At 46.1% G+C, this 16,743-nt stretch overlaps 3 protein-coding genes across 7 annotated transcripts in view; 2 read left to right on the forward strand and 1 right to left on the reverse strand.

The window, feature by feature from the left end:
* Positions 1–2,484, forward strand: part of LOC105450254 (U5 small nuclear ribonucleoprotein 40 kDa protein) — an 18,819-nt gene extending 16,335 nt beyond the window's left edge. Inside the window, exons 4-6 of the mRNA XM_011690007.1 lie at positions 285–557; positions 1,568–1,733; positions 2,352–2,484. Coding sequence (XP_011688309.1) covers positions 285–557; positions 1,568–1,733; positions 2,352–2,404 — 492 coding nt within the window. The 3' untranslated portion in view covers positions 2,405–2,484. The remainder of the gene's footprint in view (positions 1–284; positions 558–1,567; positions 1,734–2,351) is intronic.
* Positions 2,485–3,153: 669 nt separating this feature from the next.
* Positions 3,154–12,880, forward strand: LOC105450253 (rho GTPase-activating protein 39). 5 transcript variants are annotated; one of them, XM_011690003.1, is made up of 11 exons: positions 3,154–3,387; positions 5,397–5,501; positions 6,504–6,642; positions 7,638–7,802; positions 7,888–8,437; positions 8,631–9,218; positions 9,315–9,719; positions 9,809–9,997; positions 10,090–10,946; positions 11,088–11,531; positions 11,858–12,880. In XM_011690003.1, exons 1-11 carry the CDS (start codon positions 3,374–3,376, stop codon positions 12,050–12,052), a joined length of 3,651 nt encoding a protein of 1,216 aa, XP_011688305.1. In that variant the 5' UTR covers positions 3,154–3,373; the 3' UTR covers positions 12,053–12,880. The 5 variants fall into 5 exon arrangements, with proteins under 5 accessions (XP_011688305.1, XP_011688306.1, XP_011688307.1 ...); XM_011690004.1 differs by lacking the exon at positions 3,154–3,387 and adding an exon at positions 4,175–4,243; XM_011690005.1 differs by lacking the exon at positions 3,154–3,387 and adding an exon at positions 4,222–4,243 and having other exon boundaries at positions 5,400–5,501.
* A 244-nt stretch (positions 12,881–13,124) lies between these two features.
* The window catches only part of LOC105450252 (pancreatic triacylglycerol lipase-like), a 43,555-nt gene continuing 39,936 nt past the window's right edge, over positions 13,125–16,743 (reverse strand). The window contains exons 7-10 of the mRNA XM_011690001.1: positions 15,655–16,086; positions 14,882–15,008; positions 14,303–14,518; positions 13,125–14,164 (exon numbers count right to left, since the gene is read on the reverse strand). Coding sequence (XP_011688303.1) covers positions 14,062–14,164; positions 14,303–14,518; positions 14,882–15,008; positions 15,655–16,086 — 878 coding nt within the window. The 3' untranslated portion in view covers positions 13,125–14,061. The remainder of the gene's footprint in view (positions 14,165–14,302; positions 14,519–14,881; positions 15,009–15,654; positions 16,087–16,743) is intronic.

Below are 16,743 nucleotides of genomic sequence, written 5' to 3' on the forward strand. Positions count from 1 at the left end.
TATTAAGTTAAAGTATTAACTTTATAGAAAAAAAATACTTTGTCTATTTATTTGTACCAGTTTATTTTTATGACTTATTTAAATATAAAAGCACACTAATAGGTACAGGGCACACTAATAGGGACAGTTACCCTAGTCGATTATTCAACTCGCGTGAGAAGAATAATCAATTGTGATTGGATCAATTTTCCTAAATCTTAAGTCTTGAGTCTCATTGTAGACGCCGTTTAACGGAAGTTGGCAAATCATACGCTTATATGTGAACTTTTTGTTGCAACTGCTAGGTCACTGCGGTAACGTTCAACGATACGGCAGAACAAGTGATCAGCGGTGGTATTGACAACGACATAAAGGTGTGGGATCTTCGAAAGAACGCGGTACTTTACAAACTGAAGGGACACACCGACACGATTACCGGATTGAGCCTCAGTCCCGATGGATCTTACATACTTTCCAACGCCATGGATAATACGCTGAAGATATGGGACGTAAGACCGTTTGCGCCTTACGAGCGCTGTGTAAAGATACTATCTGGACATCAACATAACTTCGAAAAGGTACCTCTTTGTAATATTTTATTCTATCTGTGGCACTAGTATAATTCTTGTTTCAAAACTGTCTTGTGTATGTCTTAAAATGCTAATATGATTCTGTGATATTTGTAGACATTATTTTAAGACTATTTTAAGTAACATCCTAAGATGCTAATACGGCTCGGTGATTGGTTTACGATATCTTAAGACTTATACTTGAGACGATCTTAAATATATAAAAATATTATAATTATATATATATATATATAATTATAATATAATATATATATATATATATATATATAATATATATTATACATATATAAAAATATTGGGTCATCCGGAAAATTCTGCGGTTTTCAATCTGCGGGGGCAGGTTCAAATGATCATGTACGGTATTTTTTGCAATTTATAATTTCTCTGCTAGTTCTTGTACTAAATAACGAAGATTTTCGGCGATGTTTGCTCCAGCAAATCATCATCCAGTGCAGAAACGCCTAGATCGCGTCTCGTCTTTGAGTGAAATCACCTTATTGAAATACCACAAACCACCTCCGAACTGTATCGTCAGAAACAATATCTTATCCGTAGACTTAACAAATTTTACACGCGTTCTTGCCCTTTCCGAAGTAGAAAAGCATAATATTGCAAGAATGTTGTTTCTGATTCTCCATCTTTAGGGCACTATAATCGAATATACTGAATATATGCCATTATGAACGGATGCATTTTTTAAACAAGACTACTCTTTCTTATCAACCTGAAATTTGGACTTCTTCATTCAATATTAACAAAATTCAAACTGGTGTCCGCGCAGATCTGAGAAAACCGCAGAACTTTCTGGATGGCACCCAATATATACATATAAATAACAGAACATATATAATAGATAATATATAAATATTATTAAAAAATATTAAATATTAATTATTATTAATATTAAAAAAACCACGAATGTTTGTAATAGCTTGAAAAAAGAAACATCTACGCTATAGATTGAGGTTTTACACATTTGTGCACTTTTTTTTTTATAGAATCTTCTGAGATGCGCATGGTCACCGGACGGTAGCAAAGTATCATCAGGATCGTCGGACAGATTTCATTACGTCTGGGATACCACAAGTCGTAGAATATTGTATAAATTGCCGGGGCACAATGGATCTGTAAATGACATTGATTTCCATCCAAAGGAACCTATAGGTATGGAACATATGATTCGTAATAAGACGAACGATCTCATATATAAGTAGAGATGTAAAAGATGTTTTTTTTTCTAATAGAAAAAAACGTGTTTTATTTCATTGAAAAAAATACAATTTTAGTTTTGTTTCTAATTCCGATAGCACGACTAATTAATTGTAAATAATAATTATATAATTATATAATTTTAACGTGATCTACATTTAACTTTTACAGAAAAAGAATCGTTTTAATTCTTTTTCTAAACAGCTTCTCCTTAAGTAGAATTTATTATAATTATTCATTGAAGTCCTTGCTTCAAAATATGTTTCAGAATCAATATGGCTTTCTCGTTCTGCGTAAAGGTTAAAATGATAATTTAAATCTACTGTCTATAAAATAAAAAATCATGAAAAATTAACTTATATTAAGCAAAATATAGATATTAAATAGATAGCTGAAAAAACAATTTTAAAAAAACGAGGCTTGTTTTTCTAAAAAAAACGTTTTTATGAAAAAAAACAATTTGTTTTTTTTTCTATTTACATCTCTATATACTATAAGTGCAGAGGAATTTGAATTTTGTACATTTTTTTAATTTATTTCAATAAATAATAACGTTGCATATTTATATTTCAGTGTGCTCGGGCTCGAGCGATAAACAAATCTACTTGGGTGAAATCGAGACTTAATATCACATGGAGAATTCCTATTTAATATATCTATGTATTTTTAAAAAAATAGAGATAAAAAGAGAGAGAGAGAGAATTAATTGTCTTTGAACATCGGTAATTTTTCTCTCGTCAATCTCATTTCCCTTCCTACCATTGTTCATTTTCTCATTCTCCTTTCAGAGAGATAATATCATCGTCAATTAATCACATATGTATATGCGAGCTCATAATAATGAGAGCCTACGCGAGTCGATAATAATGAGAGTCAATCACCCGAATCGCTTTCTACAGTTTCTACGATCGGCAAATGTTAACGGGTACGCGCGCTCGATTAATCGCTGGCTCGATCGATCACGCGAGCGCGTGAGAGAGAGAATTCGCGACGCAGTTTGCGACGCAGCGGCAGGAGAGAGAGAGAGACAGTGATTAGAAGGAATGTTGCGAGGGGAGGGGAGAGGCACACGCGACGTCCGACCGACCCGTGCGCGTGCGAGAGAGGAGAGCGAATTTTTGTCACTACCCGCGGGGAGTGCTGGCGGCGCGCAGGGGGCAGGCGCAGCGCGGCGAGCGAGCGGGGCGCGGGCGAAACTAAACCACGAACTAAACAGAAGAAAAAAAGATGGCCGCCGCGAGGCTGCCATGAAGGGGCCGCGTCGCTGCCTCGCGCTCGCGGAAATGGGACGTTGCGACATCCAAGTGTCATCGGCGGCGTCACAGTGAGGAAGTGTCGAGCGAGAGGTGGTGATCGTCGTCCGGGCCGTGGGTGACGCGCGTGCCGTGTTCGGGCTCCTCGGGCGCGAGCCCGAGGTGGGTCAACGCGGTTTTGTGACTGGAGTGAAGTTGGTAGCGCACCGCACCGCGCTGCACTCGTCGCGCGTTGCAACAACGACGACGACGGCCGCGACGGCGACGAGGTGGACGGAGGGCGCGAGGACGACGGCGACGACGGCAGCGGAGGTGGCGGCGAGCCAGCCGGAGACACGCGACATGGCATCCGACGGGTAAGGCGGCCCCCTCATCGAGGGGGGTGGAAAAACCTGCCTACCTGTCCCTTTAACTGCACCCGACTGCACCCGCGGGTGCACGGCGCGCCGTGTCATGTTCGTGCTGCTGCTGCTCCACTAGGGAAAACGCGGCCGTCGCGACACATACACGGGACCGACGACGACGACGACGACGACGACGACGACGACGACGGTGCTCCGCACAGATCGATAGTGCATTTTTTTTTTTACAGTCACCCGTCCCAGTTTTCTCCCTCTCCGTCTCCGTCTTTGCATTCCACTCTCTCTCTCTCTCCTCCGTTCTTTCCTTCGCACGAGAGCAGCGAGAGAAAGAGTGAGAAAGAGTGAGCGCGGTGAGAGAAAAAGAGAGAGAGAGAGGATTCCGCCGTGTCGCCTTCCTGGATGATAACCGAGCGGCGAGCGTGAGATTTCCCGCTGCGCTCCCCTGCACTCCTTCGCGCGCGTGGAGGCGCTTTCGCGCTGAAGTTAGCCGACGTCGTCGTCGTCGTCGTCGTCGCCGTCGCGATTGGGCGGGTCTCTCTCTCGCTCGCTCGCTCCCTCGCGCACATTTTTCGCCAGTTCGCGTTTCAGGCTCATTCGCGTCGGCCGCCGCCGTGCGCGTTTTCCTTTCGGTACCTCGCCGATCTCTCCGCTCTCTCCTCTCTTCCCCCGTGTTCTTCCTTCTGTTTCCCATCTGTTCCATTCTCCCTCCTCCTCCTCCTCCTCTTCGTCTCTGCTCCCTTCCGTCCTTCGCCCCGCGCGCGCAGACGAAGCGAGCGCTATTCCGCACGACGTAACGCTTGCGATCCACGCGCGAATGGGTCTCCAGCGGCCTATTTCAGCCAATTAAACGGTCAGCATGACATCAGAGCGGACGGAGCCTCTGCTCTCGTTGCATCGCGGCCCAAGCATTCCTATCAATTTGCGGGGTCCGTCAGAGCGCCGGCGGCGGCGGGGCGGGGTGCGGCGAGGCGCACGGACGGACGGACGGACGGACGGACGGTCGGGCGAAACACCCCCCTTCGCGCTCGCCCTGATTAACATCGCTCCGTCGGCCTTCTTCTCCATTGGGAACGTCCTCGCGAATCTCGAACGGTCCCGGGGTCTCTCCCTCTTTTTAACCCCTCTCGCGCCCTCTCTCCCCGTCGCCCTCCCCCGCTCGCCTGACTCTCTTCGCGGCGAGGGCGATCTTTTTTTCCCCTCTCGCCGCGCAAGAGAGAGATCGGAGAGCCGCGTGATCGGACGACGTTCCAATTGGATTGTTCTCCGGGGTATCCGCCGTCACCGCCGTGCCCTCCGAAACGCCGCACCACGTATTTAGATACTCGATATCGCGAGATACACACCTTTCCCGTCCCGTTCGCCCGCCCCTATCCCGCGAATTCCCCGTGGAAATCCACGACGTCGGCGTGGCTTATTTTTCCTCCCCCGCCTCACCCTCCCGCATGAACGAACGAACGAACGAACGTACGTACGTACATCGCGAGGATGTTCGGTGGATGTAAATAAAAAATGGGAGCCACGGTGCCCCCATCGTCGGTCCCGATCGCATCGCGATCGGCGATATGTATATTTTCCGTCGGTGTCTCGCGCGAGTCGCGCCCGGGATCGCGCCTCTTTGACGTATCGATCCCGCGCCTTATGATTTTATCGCGCAAGTTACATACACGCGCGCGACATATCTCTCCCGGACTGCTCGTTACGCGTATCGTTTCGTGAGTGACGAAGAGGAAGAAAAAGAAACTGTCAGCGAAGGCGCGAGTAGTCCCCCCCCCCCTCCTCCCCCTCCCGCCCTGTAAGACCCGAGTGAAAGTTTAAGGGAAATGCGAGTGATTTAGAGCCGTTGCGCAAGGTGTAACCGCCTGTTGTATCGCCGGTTGTATCGATAGGACCCCGATAGATTCGCGATCGCGGGAGAGAACTACTAGAGGTCTTCCTCCCGTCTCCCTTCCCTCCCGCCCCTCCCTACCCTTCTCGAAATAGATATTAATGGCTGACAATTACAGTAGAATGGAATGGGTGGAGATCATAGAGCCACGCACGAAGGAACACATGTACGCGAACCTCACCACGGGAGAATGCGTATGGGATCCTCCGCCGGGTGTACCTGTGTAAGCTGTTCACTTATTATACATCGATTCTACACAACAGTTCTCGCGCCGAGTAGTATTTCGAGTCGTCTCACATCTGTTCGATAATTCGTATGAAAGAGTCAGCTTCGAAAATGTTTTCCTGCGATCTTAGTGTCGAGAGATAAAAAAATAATGATATATACAGATAAAAATGGTATTCCCATATAGATAGGCAGGAATATTGAGTATATAATTTTCTCAGAAGATTTTAATCTTGATTTGATTGAATTTGCATTGCAAATAGGTATTACTTTACTCAATTCAAGGCTAAATCTGTATGAAAATATTCTTTATTTATTTATTTCTTTATTTATTTTTTACATTATAATATTCTCTGTTATTTATTTTCATTTAAAACACAATTTTTCCATGTAGGCTTGTAAGATTAAAAATCAGAAACTGAATAAAGTAAAGCCAATCATTCGGATAACAATTCTTTATTATTTGTTTATTATTTATTATTTATTAATAAAGTAAAGTTAATTATTTGGATAACAATTCTTTATTATTTATTTATTATTTATTTTCTATATTATAATATTTTTTATTTTTTTACTATTTATTTATTCTCATGCAAAACACTAATTTTTTTGCGATGTAGGCTCATAAGATTAAAAATCAGGAACTGAATAAAGCCGAATGATTGGATAACAATTCTCATATTAATTCAAAAACATAAAAGCATAAATTATCACACGCAATCTGTATTACTTTTTTAAATCACGGACGGATAATGTATTTTCGAAGTTGGTTCGTCTAATGCCTAATTAACAAAATTAGTAAATTATGTTATCACGAAGTTACACTCGATTGTGTGCATTTAATTTAATTATATCCATCGATTAATTATCTCCAAAGTGCAGGTCACTTCATTGTAATTATTTTAGAGAAAGTTATCCTGGGAGAAAGTACCGAGTTTTCGCCGGTTTATCGTGAAAATTACATGTGATATACACGTGCCGTTTACAATAAATTTTGCAGGAAGAAGACGGACAACAATCAGTGGTGGGAGCTGTTCGATCAGAATACCTCGCGGTTTTATTACTACAACGCGACGTCTCAGAAGACCGTGTGGCACCGCCCGACGGACTGCGACATCATACCGCTGGCGAAGCTGCAGGTAGAGGAAATATTTCGATGTTTTGTGATACCGATATGACTTTTTTAACATTCTTGTATAAATACAATATTGGGTGACGCGACCGTGTGAGTCACGTCGATTGAGTCGAGCCGCCCGCGGGCCGCGCGTTTCGGAGTACAGATAAAATCCAGATAAGATCTAAGTGCCTTTCCCCCCCTCCTCCCCGCTCTCCCTCATCCCCGAATCGGTATCTGCTCCGGAATCTGTACTTATACTTTATGAATCGCGTAAAATCTGCGAGTTCCGCATACGCTCTCTTTCTCGCGCGCGCGCGAGCGCGAGCGCGAGCGTATATGTATATTTATGTAGGTGTGTGTAATGATTTGTGAGTTTCTCCGGGATAACGCACGTTACAGAACTCGTGTATCTTAAAGTGGCGGAGATATAAGTGTGCAAGAGCGCGTCTGTGCTCTCTTCTCAGCTATAAATAGACGTTTGCAGCGGGGAGAAAAAACTCGGGGTTTACATTATGCCGCGGTACTATCATGGAACTTCTCTCATGATAATGTTATTCGTTCATGTGAGATTTTTTAGACAAAAATATGATTGCCAGATGTTCCGGAAAATACTTATATTCTATGGCTGTCTACCTGCGTTTAAATGTAACAGATTGTAAATTTTTTTAGCGCGTCACACGGGATTTCATCGTTTCACCTAAATGAAAATGTAAATTACGATTTGAACGTGTTAAATTCTAACGAATTAATTCGAAATATAATAATAATGTTAATAACTAGCCAACACTTGTTTTATTGCCTAACAAGTTTCACTGGCATTATTATTATATTTTGAATAATTTACGGTCTTATTTGTGTCGTACGTTTTACAAAACACATATCCATTTTATTATTATCCTTCTATTCATATTTTATACGTAGAGGAGATTAATGTCGGAGATTAATGTCAGTTGCCATTAACTTGTAATAATGTTTTATATCCGTCAGCTTATTTATAAATTCTTATATTTTGCATAGACGCTAAAACAGAACACGGAGCCTGCGAGCGGTAGTACATCCGATACTCAAAAGGTAATCGAGCCGAGAAAGAAGGAATCCGTCTCGACGCAGACGCAAACTCCTTCGGTTAGTCGATCGACGCGATTCAACCACCAGGAGAACACGAATCTGACTCCGACTCTGGTAAATTTAAACTTTTCTTCGCAAGGATTTCGACAAATATATTGACGATTTTGAGATTTCACATGGCTAACGTTTTCTCTCGCAGCAAGCTCTCTCTCTCGGTAGTGCGAACAAAACGCGGACTTCTACGGTCGGCGTCGATCTTCAGACTTCTCCCCCCTCGCCGTCTCCGTCCGCGAGGCGTCATCATCATCACCATCATCATCATAACAACAGGCATAATCACAGGCACCATGACGTACCTGCGACACGCACCAGGCAACATAATCATTCGCAGGATTCCGGTAGATCCAGCGACAGCTCCGTCTCGCACAGTAGAACCTCCTTGGAGTCGACCGGTTACCGCCTGCTGGACTCACCGCACAGGCATCACCATCGCTCGGCCGCGCAAACGCCGGTGAACACCGCGCAATCCTCCCCCAGGCAGCACAGTGGCGGCACCCTGGAGACCAGGTGTCACAAGAGCGGGACCCTCGAAAGCGTGAAAAATCAGAAATCCGTGTCGCTGGTGGGAGAGCCACCGCCGCTGGGCCTGTCGCTCTCGACCAGCACACCCCTGTTCAAAAAGAAGACTTTCACTGATCCGCAACGTGAAGGTAGGGCTGGAAACTTGGATCTAGACAAAAGTAAAAATGGTAAGGATGTATAATATATTTATGTTTTTTATGTTTTTGCTATAATTATTTGTTATATGAAGGCCATGCACACACACACACACACACACACACACACACACACACACACACACACACACGCACGCACGCGCGCGCGCGCGCGCGCGCGTATATATCCTTCCGGTTGTTATCGATCGATTTCCCGATATTCTAGGTAGAGAAAGTAGTAGAGGCTCGTATGGTCCCGAGCCGAGTACATCGCCATATCGCGATTCCCTAATGGAATCCCGAGTCTTCAGGCAGGAAATGCCTCCGTATCGTCCGCCTGAGGTTCAACTTAGCCATAGTTACAAATCATCACCGGGCGAGAAGTATGGTTCCTTAATGGAGAGTGGCAATCGTTACCATAGGGATAGAGAGCGGGAGATGCAACAGCAACAGCAGCATCATCGGGAGCGAGTCAACAGCCTCGACAAGACGAACCCGCCAGCCTTTTATCCGAGTTCCATGCACGCGCGAAACATGAATAAGCAGCCGCAGGATGGCACGGGTAGTATAGGTAGACGGCATCACGGCTGTTCCGCGTCGCTTTCGGAAGCGAATGTCAGGGACGTGTACGGTGCAATGTTATCTGAGAGAAACGATCCCGCCAAGAGTCTCGGCAGGTCCGCCGGCGTGCACAGTGGCAACTCATCGAAGCAGAGAGGCGGTCTCGAAGCGGTGGAGCGGGAGAGAGAGCGGGAGCAGCGCGACAGGGAGAAGGAGTACAGGCGAAACACCGCGTGCAATAATTCACTGGACAGTAAGCGAGATAATCTTTTATACTTCTTTCGCCACCTTCCTGCACCTGCGCGTGCCTTTCGCAATACAATGACGAGTGATTGTTACTTTTTGCAAGGTGTGCCGCAGCCGTTGGGTCGCAGTTACAGTTTTGTGCAGCAGCAGAAACAGCAGCAAAAGATTCAGCAACAGCTGCAGCAGCAGCAACAGCAGCAGCAGGCGAGAAGGAGAGAGCGAGACGACGATGCTATGCACGAGCGCTACTTGATGATAAGTCAGACCCACGAACAATCTCGACAGAGACTCAGTAGTAACACCAGCAGTAGCAACAGCAGCAACAGCAGCAGCAATAGCGCCGCGGGCGAGGAGACGGAGGGTCACGCCGAAGGAGACGACGGCAAGAAGAAGAGAAGTAATGGAAATCCCAGCCCCCCGCCATCGCCGTTTTACGGCAACCTTCTGGCTGATGCTGATCACTTATTACCGTTGCAACACTATATCCTTCAACAAGCGAAATTATCAGGTAATAAGCCAGAGCTCTTTCGGACATCGTAGCTTCGTTGGTGATGGAGTGTGCTTCATCGTTTTTCTCCTTTTATTCACAATACATAGGTTGTTACAAGTTCGGAGATCCTTTATTAGTAGAAGAAGGTGAAGATTCTCTGGATGAGGAGGGTGGTAGGGGCGAAGGTATGGGCGGAAGAGGCGATGACGATTCCGATGATCAGTTCGCCGACGACGAAGCGGCCAGCAATCAAGGCGATTCTTCCAGTCAGGAATATCTCGAGGATCATTACGCGGGTGAGAAGTTAATTTGAAGAGCATAAAATATGTTATATGTTTTTATTTTAAACAGTTGTAATTAACGATGTATTCTTCTATACGGTTCTTAGATTTAGGTAATTACGATACCGCGGGCTTAGCGACTTATTATACCACAGCCGACACCCTGACGAGGCCGCAAGCGCGACCTCCTTCGCCGCCGAATATTGTGTCTCAGACGGAAGCGAGAGACAGCGTGGTGACCACGAGACAGGTCTCCATGCCCACCGTAAGCACAACTCCGAGCATCGGTATAACGAATGTCGATAACACCGACCTGGACGAGGCGCGGAGAGACGACAGCACGGGCGGCGGCGGCGACATCGAGAAGTACGCGCAGGACAATCTCAATTTGAATTGCGGCAGACCGAAGGGGCTGAGGTTGCTGTTTCGTAAGAAGTTCAGCGTGCGGGACATTCTCAGTTGGTCGAAGGATCCGATACCGCAACCGATGCTCGCGATGGTGGACGGTGAGAAGCCGCTCAAGAGAGAGGCCTGCAATCTATTCCGACTGGTTCAGGTGTACATGGGGGATCGCAAGGCCAACGTCGGCATGACGTTGGACGGCGTCGCGATGGATATCGTGAACACCGCGTTCACGAAGCCGCCACTGCGGGACGAGCTGTACGTGCAGATCTGCCGGCAAACGACGGAGAATCCGCGGAAGGAGAGCCTGCGTCGCGGATGGGAATTGATGGCTGTGTGTCTGGCTTTCGTGCCGCCTAGCGCCACGTTCGAGCCTTACCTGGAGGGTTACATGAACAGGCATCGCGATCCCAACTTCCAGTTCCCCGAGGTCGCCAAGTGGCCGATACACGTGCAAGTCAGTCATTACGCGACCGTGGCCTGCAGACGGTTGCAGCGGATTGGCGCGCACGGCAAGCGGCAGCCTCGCAAGGCCACGTTGGAGGATATCGACCAAGCGAGGGTAATTAATTGCATTAACAAAAATTAATAATTAATTGCATTACTAGGATATCAATTACCGAGTACAGATTAAGTTTCCGCTTCGCGTTATAACATAATTCTAACAGCCTGATATGTATATACCTTCATGCTTTCCTCGTAGATACAAATCTTCCGCGCGTCCATGTTCGGCGCGACGCTCTCGGAGGTAATGGCTTTACAAAGGGACCGCTTCCCGCTTAGAGAGTTACCATGGATACAGACCACGCTGACGCGCCAAGTGCTCGTGCGCGGCGGCACGCTGACCGAGGGTATCTTCCGGGTGTCCGCGGACGCCGACGAGGTCAGCGCGCTGAAGTCCTGTCTGGACAGGTTCGAGGACGGGGCGATTCTGGCAGCTTCTCAGGACGCTCACGCGCCCGCCTCTCTGCTGAAATTATGGGTGCGCGAGTTGTACGAGCCATTGATACCGGACTCCTTCTACATGGAATGCGTGTCCATGCGGCACGACGATCCGGAAGCGTCCGCGGCGAATGTCGCCGCGATCGTCGAACGTCTACCAGATCTTAACCGTCGTGTGCTGTGTCATCTAATACGCTTCCTACAGGTAAGAGGCTATAACATTTTATACATTCTCAATAAGAGAAAGCTGAATGAAAATTTCGTCTGCTATTTTCACCGTGCGCTTAGCAAAGCTAAGCGTGTCCAATCGCTGCTGATTCTAAATTCGTGTTTTACGTTCGAAATTTATCGCGCGAGCTCTTTAAACGGAATGTAAATCCTGGATGTGCACGCGACAATTTTAACGCTAAACGCACGGTGAGAGTACGAGAGACACGAGAGACCAGCATGCATTCGACACCGTTGAATCAAATTGAATGGAACGCCTTTTGGAGAACATGATGATGCTACGATACTGAAACGACTTTACAGATATTCGCTAGACCCGAGGTGGTCGCCCGTACTAAAATGGACGCCAATAATCTTGCGATGGTGATGGCGCCGAATGTATTGCGGTGTACGTCCCAAGATCCTCGGGTGATCTTAGAGAATGCACGGAAGGAGATGGCCTTCGTCCGTACTCTCATCGAGTCATTAGACACCGCTTGGGTCGATGATCTTCACTGACCGTATCCTATCGCGCTAGAAAAAAAGTCCGCTCTAGACTATTATGCCAAATGAATCAGCTGTATAGTCACGTCTATTGTTAGTTATCTCTTTCTCTCTCTATCTTTCTCTCTCTCTCTCTCTTTCACTGTTCTCAATTTATCTTCACAAATACACACACACACTCTTCTTGTTTGTCCAGTCACCAGTTCCCCCTCTCCCCTCCCCCATAGTCTCCTATATAAATGTTCTTCGTAACGGTAATTTAGTGCTAAAGTCTTACCAAGCTAATCACACACAATCGACCCCCGCTCTCCCTTATTTCCTATTTATTATTTATATACAGATTCTATGTTATATGACAGATTTTAGAGATTATATTAGATTATATTATGTATATCGCTATATTATATCATATTATATATTTTACCAATCCCTTGTTACCGCGTCGAACAAACGTGGACGGCTTTTTTACTCAATCATTGTTGAATCTCGTGTAAGATAAAAAAAAAGGAAAGAATCATGTGTTACCGTGTATAGCTGCGCTCCGCGATAATCTTTTTGTATAAGCGACGGATTGACGTGTAAAGCGTTTTATCGAGGAGTAAACACTGCGAAAGATTAGCAAGCTGTAGTCGCAGATGTGTTTCTTCGATCTTTTTTTCCCCCGAGATCTCCAGAAAGAAAGAAAAAAACGAAAAGAATAACGACACACTTTACGATAAACTTCCACGAAAAAAAAAACACGCAAATCTCACATATATTTTATAAAAATATCCCCATTTTATTTTTGTGCAATAGTATCCATACTTATAACTAATAAACTTTATTTTACAATGCAACAATCTATACAAGATATTTAAAAATAGCTCGGAGAATATTCCTATCACAAAAAAAAAAACTAACAAGAATTGCCTTTTCATTACATGTTTTGTACACTTTATTTATAAAGATTATGAGCAAATAGCAGTATAGTTTGTCATCTTTGAATCACCGCATTTTGCGCATCTGTTATATATATAAATATATAATATATATATATACATATATATATATATATATATATATATGTATGTGTGTGTATATATATATATACCATACATATGATCCTTAAGTTATAAGAGAATATCACAACCCATCGTCATATTCGCGAGAGACAATACGATAATCGTGTCATCGTACAAAAAAAAAGAACAAGTATATGTATAATAATACATAGACCGAGTTTAATAGAAGCCTTACATTAGCGATCACTCGAGACTCTAAGCGATAATCACATCCGCAAGAAATTAATTTTAATGCGTCAACGCCTACTGTTATATATACAACATGTACATAGTAAATCGATCAATACTAATACTGAAGAAATCGTTTTACCAAAAAGGAGAAAAGCAATTGCGAAGAGTTGCGACTTTTCTGATCACGGAGGCACACAAGGCTTCGCGGCGGCTCTGTCCGATTTCGCATCCGCAGGCGGGCATCTCTGTCCGCTAAGAATTTCACTTCCTACGAACGCGCTTTCGCAATCGTCGCGTCTCAATCGGCGTTTATTAGGCGCGATTATTAGGATCAGATCTTCGCGCCCGGACGGATCTCTAGGAACTCGGATTACAGGCGTGTCGTGTTAGTAGCGGCGAGTTGCGTCAGACCGTCTCCGTACGTGGAAGTGTTAATTGGATAGCCGCGGTGCCGTCCGGGGATCGCGGGTTTGAAGAAAGCGGCAGATCGGTTGCGATAAATAGAGGAGAGCCCGCGGGGAGCACATAAAACGGGCCTCTTCCGTCGCGTACTTATATCGCCGGCGAAAGAAATTACCGAGGGATTACGCGCGGGATCGCGATTCTCTCCATTTCGTTTCATCATCATTATCGTCGCCGTCGTCATCATCATCATCATCATCATCATCGTTGTCCGACTTTCGAGAATCGCCTCCCGCGAATGATATAGGCAAGCCGCCCGGCTGTTTTGTAATTATACGACGCGCGCCGCCCGAGATGCGATGTTTCCCAGCGCGGGAAATCGGGATCGGATCAGCAGTTGTCGAGGAACGTGGCGGTGGAGCCGCTCGCGATCTCCGTGTACTCCCGCCTGCCGGCCGAGCAGAGCTTGCTGGAGAAATCCACCTCCCGTTTTCTGAAAGCGGAGCCGAGTTAGGTATACATATATGCATATACGAGAAGATGATCCCCCTTCCCCTCCCCCCGTCTCCCCCCGCCCACCGGTGAAGGGGATAAGGGAACATTTATCTCCTGTCGCGCTCCAATTCCTCACCCTCTGCCCGGTAGGTCCATGGCGTCCACCTTGACGCTATTGACGTACAGCCGGTCGTTGCACCAGAAGAAGCACAGGGACCTAGGCTGCAGCACGTCCATGTCGTAGACCCAGGAGAGCTCGATCCGCCGGATCTTGCCGATGTTGCCGACGGAACCGGTCGGATGGGCCACGACCATCCGCGCGGTCGAACCGTGCTCCAGTTTCATGTAGCCGCTGCGAGGGAAGGGCAATTCCCATTAAAAAAATAAAAATAAAAAAGAACACCGGACACAGACCGTCGAGCGCGAGATCGAGCCCGGTCGTAAAAAAAAAAAAAAAAACGGACTCACGTCACGCGCCGGTCTCTCTCGCGATCGATGGTCTCTCGCTCGAAACACATGCGCGCGAGAACAGAGGAGAGCACACGCGTGTCCACGCGACGTTCCCCCACGTGGCTCGCGTCGTTTACGATCGCGCGAAGCGTGAAATTAAATTAAATAGCGGGACGGCGGTCCTCGATCCTCTCCGCCGTTCATCGCGCGGCAGGGACCGCGACGTGGACGAGTGCGGGCTATTGCGGCGATAACGATTACTTGCCTGGGCGTGAGATCCATGTTGCGTATCACGCCTTTGTCGGCGTGGAGAGTGACTTTCATGAAGCCCTGCACCCAGCTCTCCGCGGTCGGCGGTCGGGCGAGGTTGATGGTGATTCTGTAATGTCTTCCTAAAAGACGATTACGATCGGTATCAAAGAGTGTGTCTCGAGAGAGATCGGGAGGGGAAAGAGAAAGAAAGAGAGAGAGACGCCGCTGCTTTTATCGCGCGCAGAGAAAGTCGCGATAGAGAAAAGCCGCATTGCTCACGGTAGACGGTCTTCTTCGCATCGATAGCGAGAAATTAAACGAACAGCCTGTATACCAGGCATCGAATAAATCTCGGATCTCGAAATTAACGGCGGCGGAAGACTTTTAATCGCGTAGCTGCGATATATTTCTCGCGCACGACACCTTTACGACACGCCCGATCAAAATGCCCATCTGAAAGCACGAGAGAGTATTGTAATGGAAAGCTGATGGTCTCGACGATGTTCTCAAGCGCGGTTATTACTATTGGGAAAGTTAATAGTTTATCGCTTTTAATTCCATAACGGTCGAAATAACTGTCCATCGGCATTAGCCTTATGTTCTTACGTATCGTGCCGAGGATCGTACAGTCTGATAGCCACAGCCTGAATTGTACAATTAGATACCCTGAATACGCGAGAAATAGCACGCGCTTGAAGCTTAAAATCCTCCGTTAAGAATTTATCCGCCGTTTAAGAACGTATAAGAAACCGCTGCTCAGCCGCCTTCAACAAACACCGTACTCACTGCAATACGGATCCTCCTTGCCGGTCATGAAGAAGAACTTGGAGCCCAGCAAGGACGAGACGTCCTGCCCCATCGCCTGGCGTTTCACCAGCGCCGGACTGGTGTCCGCGTGGTAGCCCATCACGCCGCAGCTCAGGCTGTTGTTGCTCCTGCAGGAGAAGCACTCGCCCCGCAGGAAGCTCGCGTAGCTCGAGCACTCGTGCGCCACGTACTGGCACTTGGAGTTGATGCTCTCGATGAAGAGCTTGAGGGCGCGCACGTGGTTGCAGGCGACCAGGACGCGCGACGCCTCCTCGAGGCCCTCCCGTATCAGGGTGAGCGGCAACGACGGCGTGGTCTCGCTCAGATCCGTGCAGCCGGGCTGCTCCTTGCCGTTGTTCGGGTAGAAGTCCAGATGCCCGCACGGCTGGCTCATCCCGTACCCTGGAAGGCCTTGCCATGTACTACGTTAGTTTCGAGGACGTGCACCCACGGCGGGGAAACGCGACGGGGCTCTCCGTTTATCAGAGGATTTATCGAAACGAAGACTGACAAGCATAAAGATCTTATTTTGACGTATCAATATCAATTAAATTTACTAATTGGAACAAGAAAAATTTGGTTGCATAAATTGGAAATCTGGCCAATAAGAGTCTAGCGCAGGCGACAGTGTGCAGTTATATTTTGTAAAATATTAAATTAATATATATATATATATAACCAGTTTTGAACATTTTGGCTCAATTTTTAGCCATCCTCAGCAAATAATTATAAACATGTTTATTATTATTATTATTATTATTATTATTAGTTCACTATTTTGCAAAATATAACTGCGCACTGTCGCTCGCGCTAGACTCTTATTAACCTTATTTTGTTTATTAACAAAATTGCGTAATTAATGTCAAGAGTTCTTAATTAGTTATTTGGAAATCTGGTCTTTGGAAATTTTTAACCAGTATATCTGTTGGAAAATGAACAAATTGAAATTCTAGAATTTCTCAGACGTATATAATTAATTTCCTTCCTGTTAAATATATAATTAGTTATTTGAAAATCTGGTTTAACCAGTATGTCTATTGGAAAACGAACAAATCAAAATTCTTCTAG

The sequence above is a fragment of the Wasmannia auropunctata genome, unplaced genomic scaffold, assembly GCF_000956235.1.
Source record: "Wasmannia auropunctata unplaced genomic scaffold, wasmannia.A_1.0 LD336064.1, whole genome shotgun sequence".
Classification (NCBI taxonomy): domain Eukaryota; kingdom Metazoa; phylum Arthropoda; class Insecta; order Hymenoptera; family Formicidae; genus Wasmannia; species Wasmannia auropunctata.

Coding starts and splice junctions, on each gene's coding strand:
- LOC105450253 (XM_011690002.1), top strand. CDS start 5,380: ATGGCTGACAATTACAGTAGAATGGAATGGGTGGAGATCATAGAGCCA. Junction 8,438..8,630: donor TCTAGACAAAAGTAAAAATG/GTAAGGATGTAT, acceptor CCGATATTCTAG/GTAGAGAAAGTAGTAGAGGC. Junction 11,532..11,857: donor ATCTAATACGCTTCCTACAG/GTAAGAGGCTAT, acceptor ACGACTTTACAG/ATATTCGCTAGACCCGAGGT.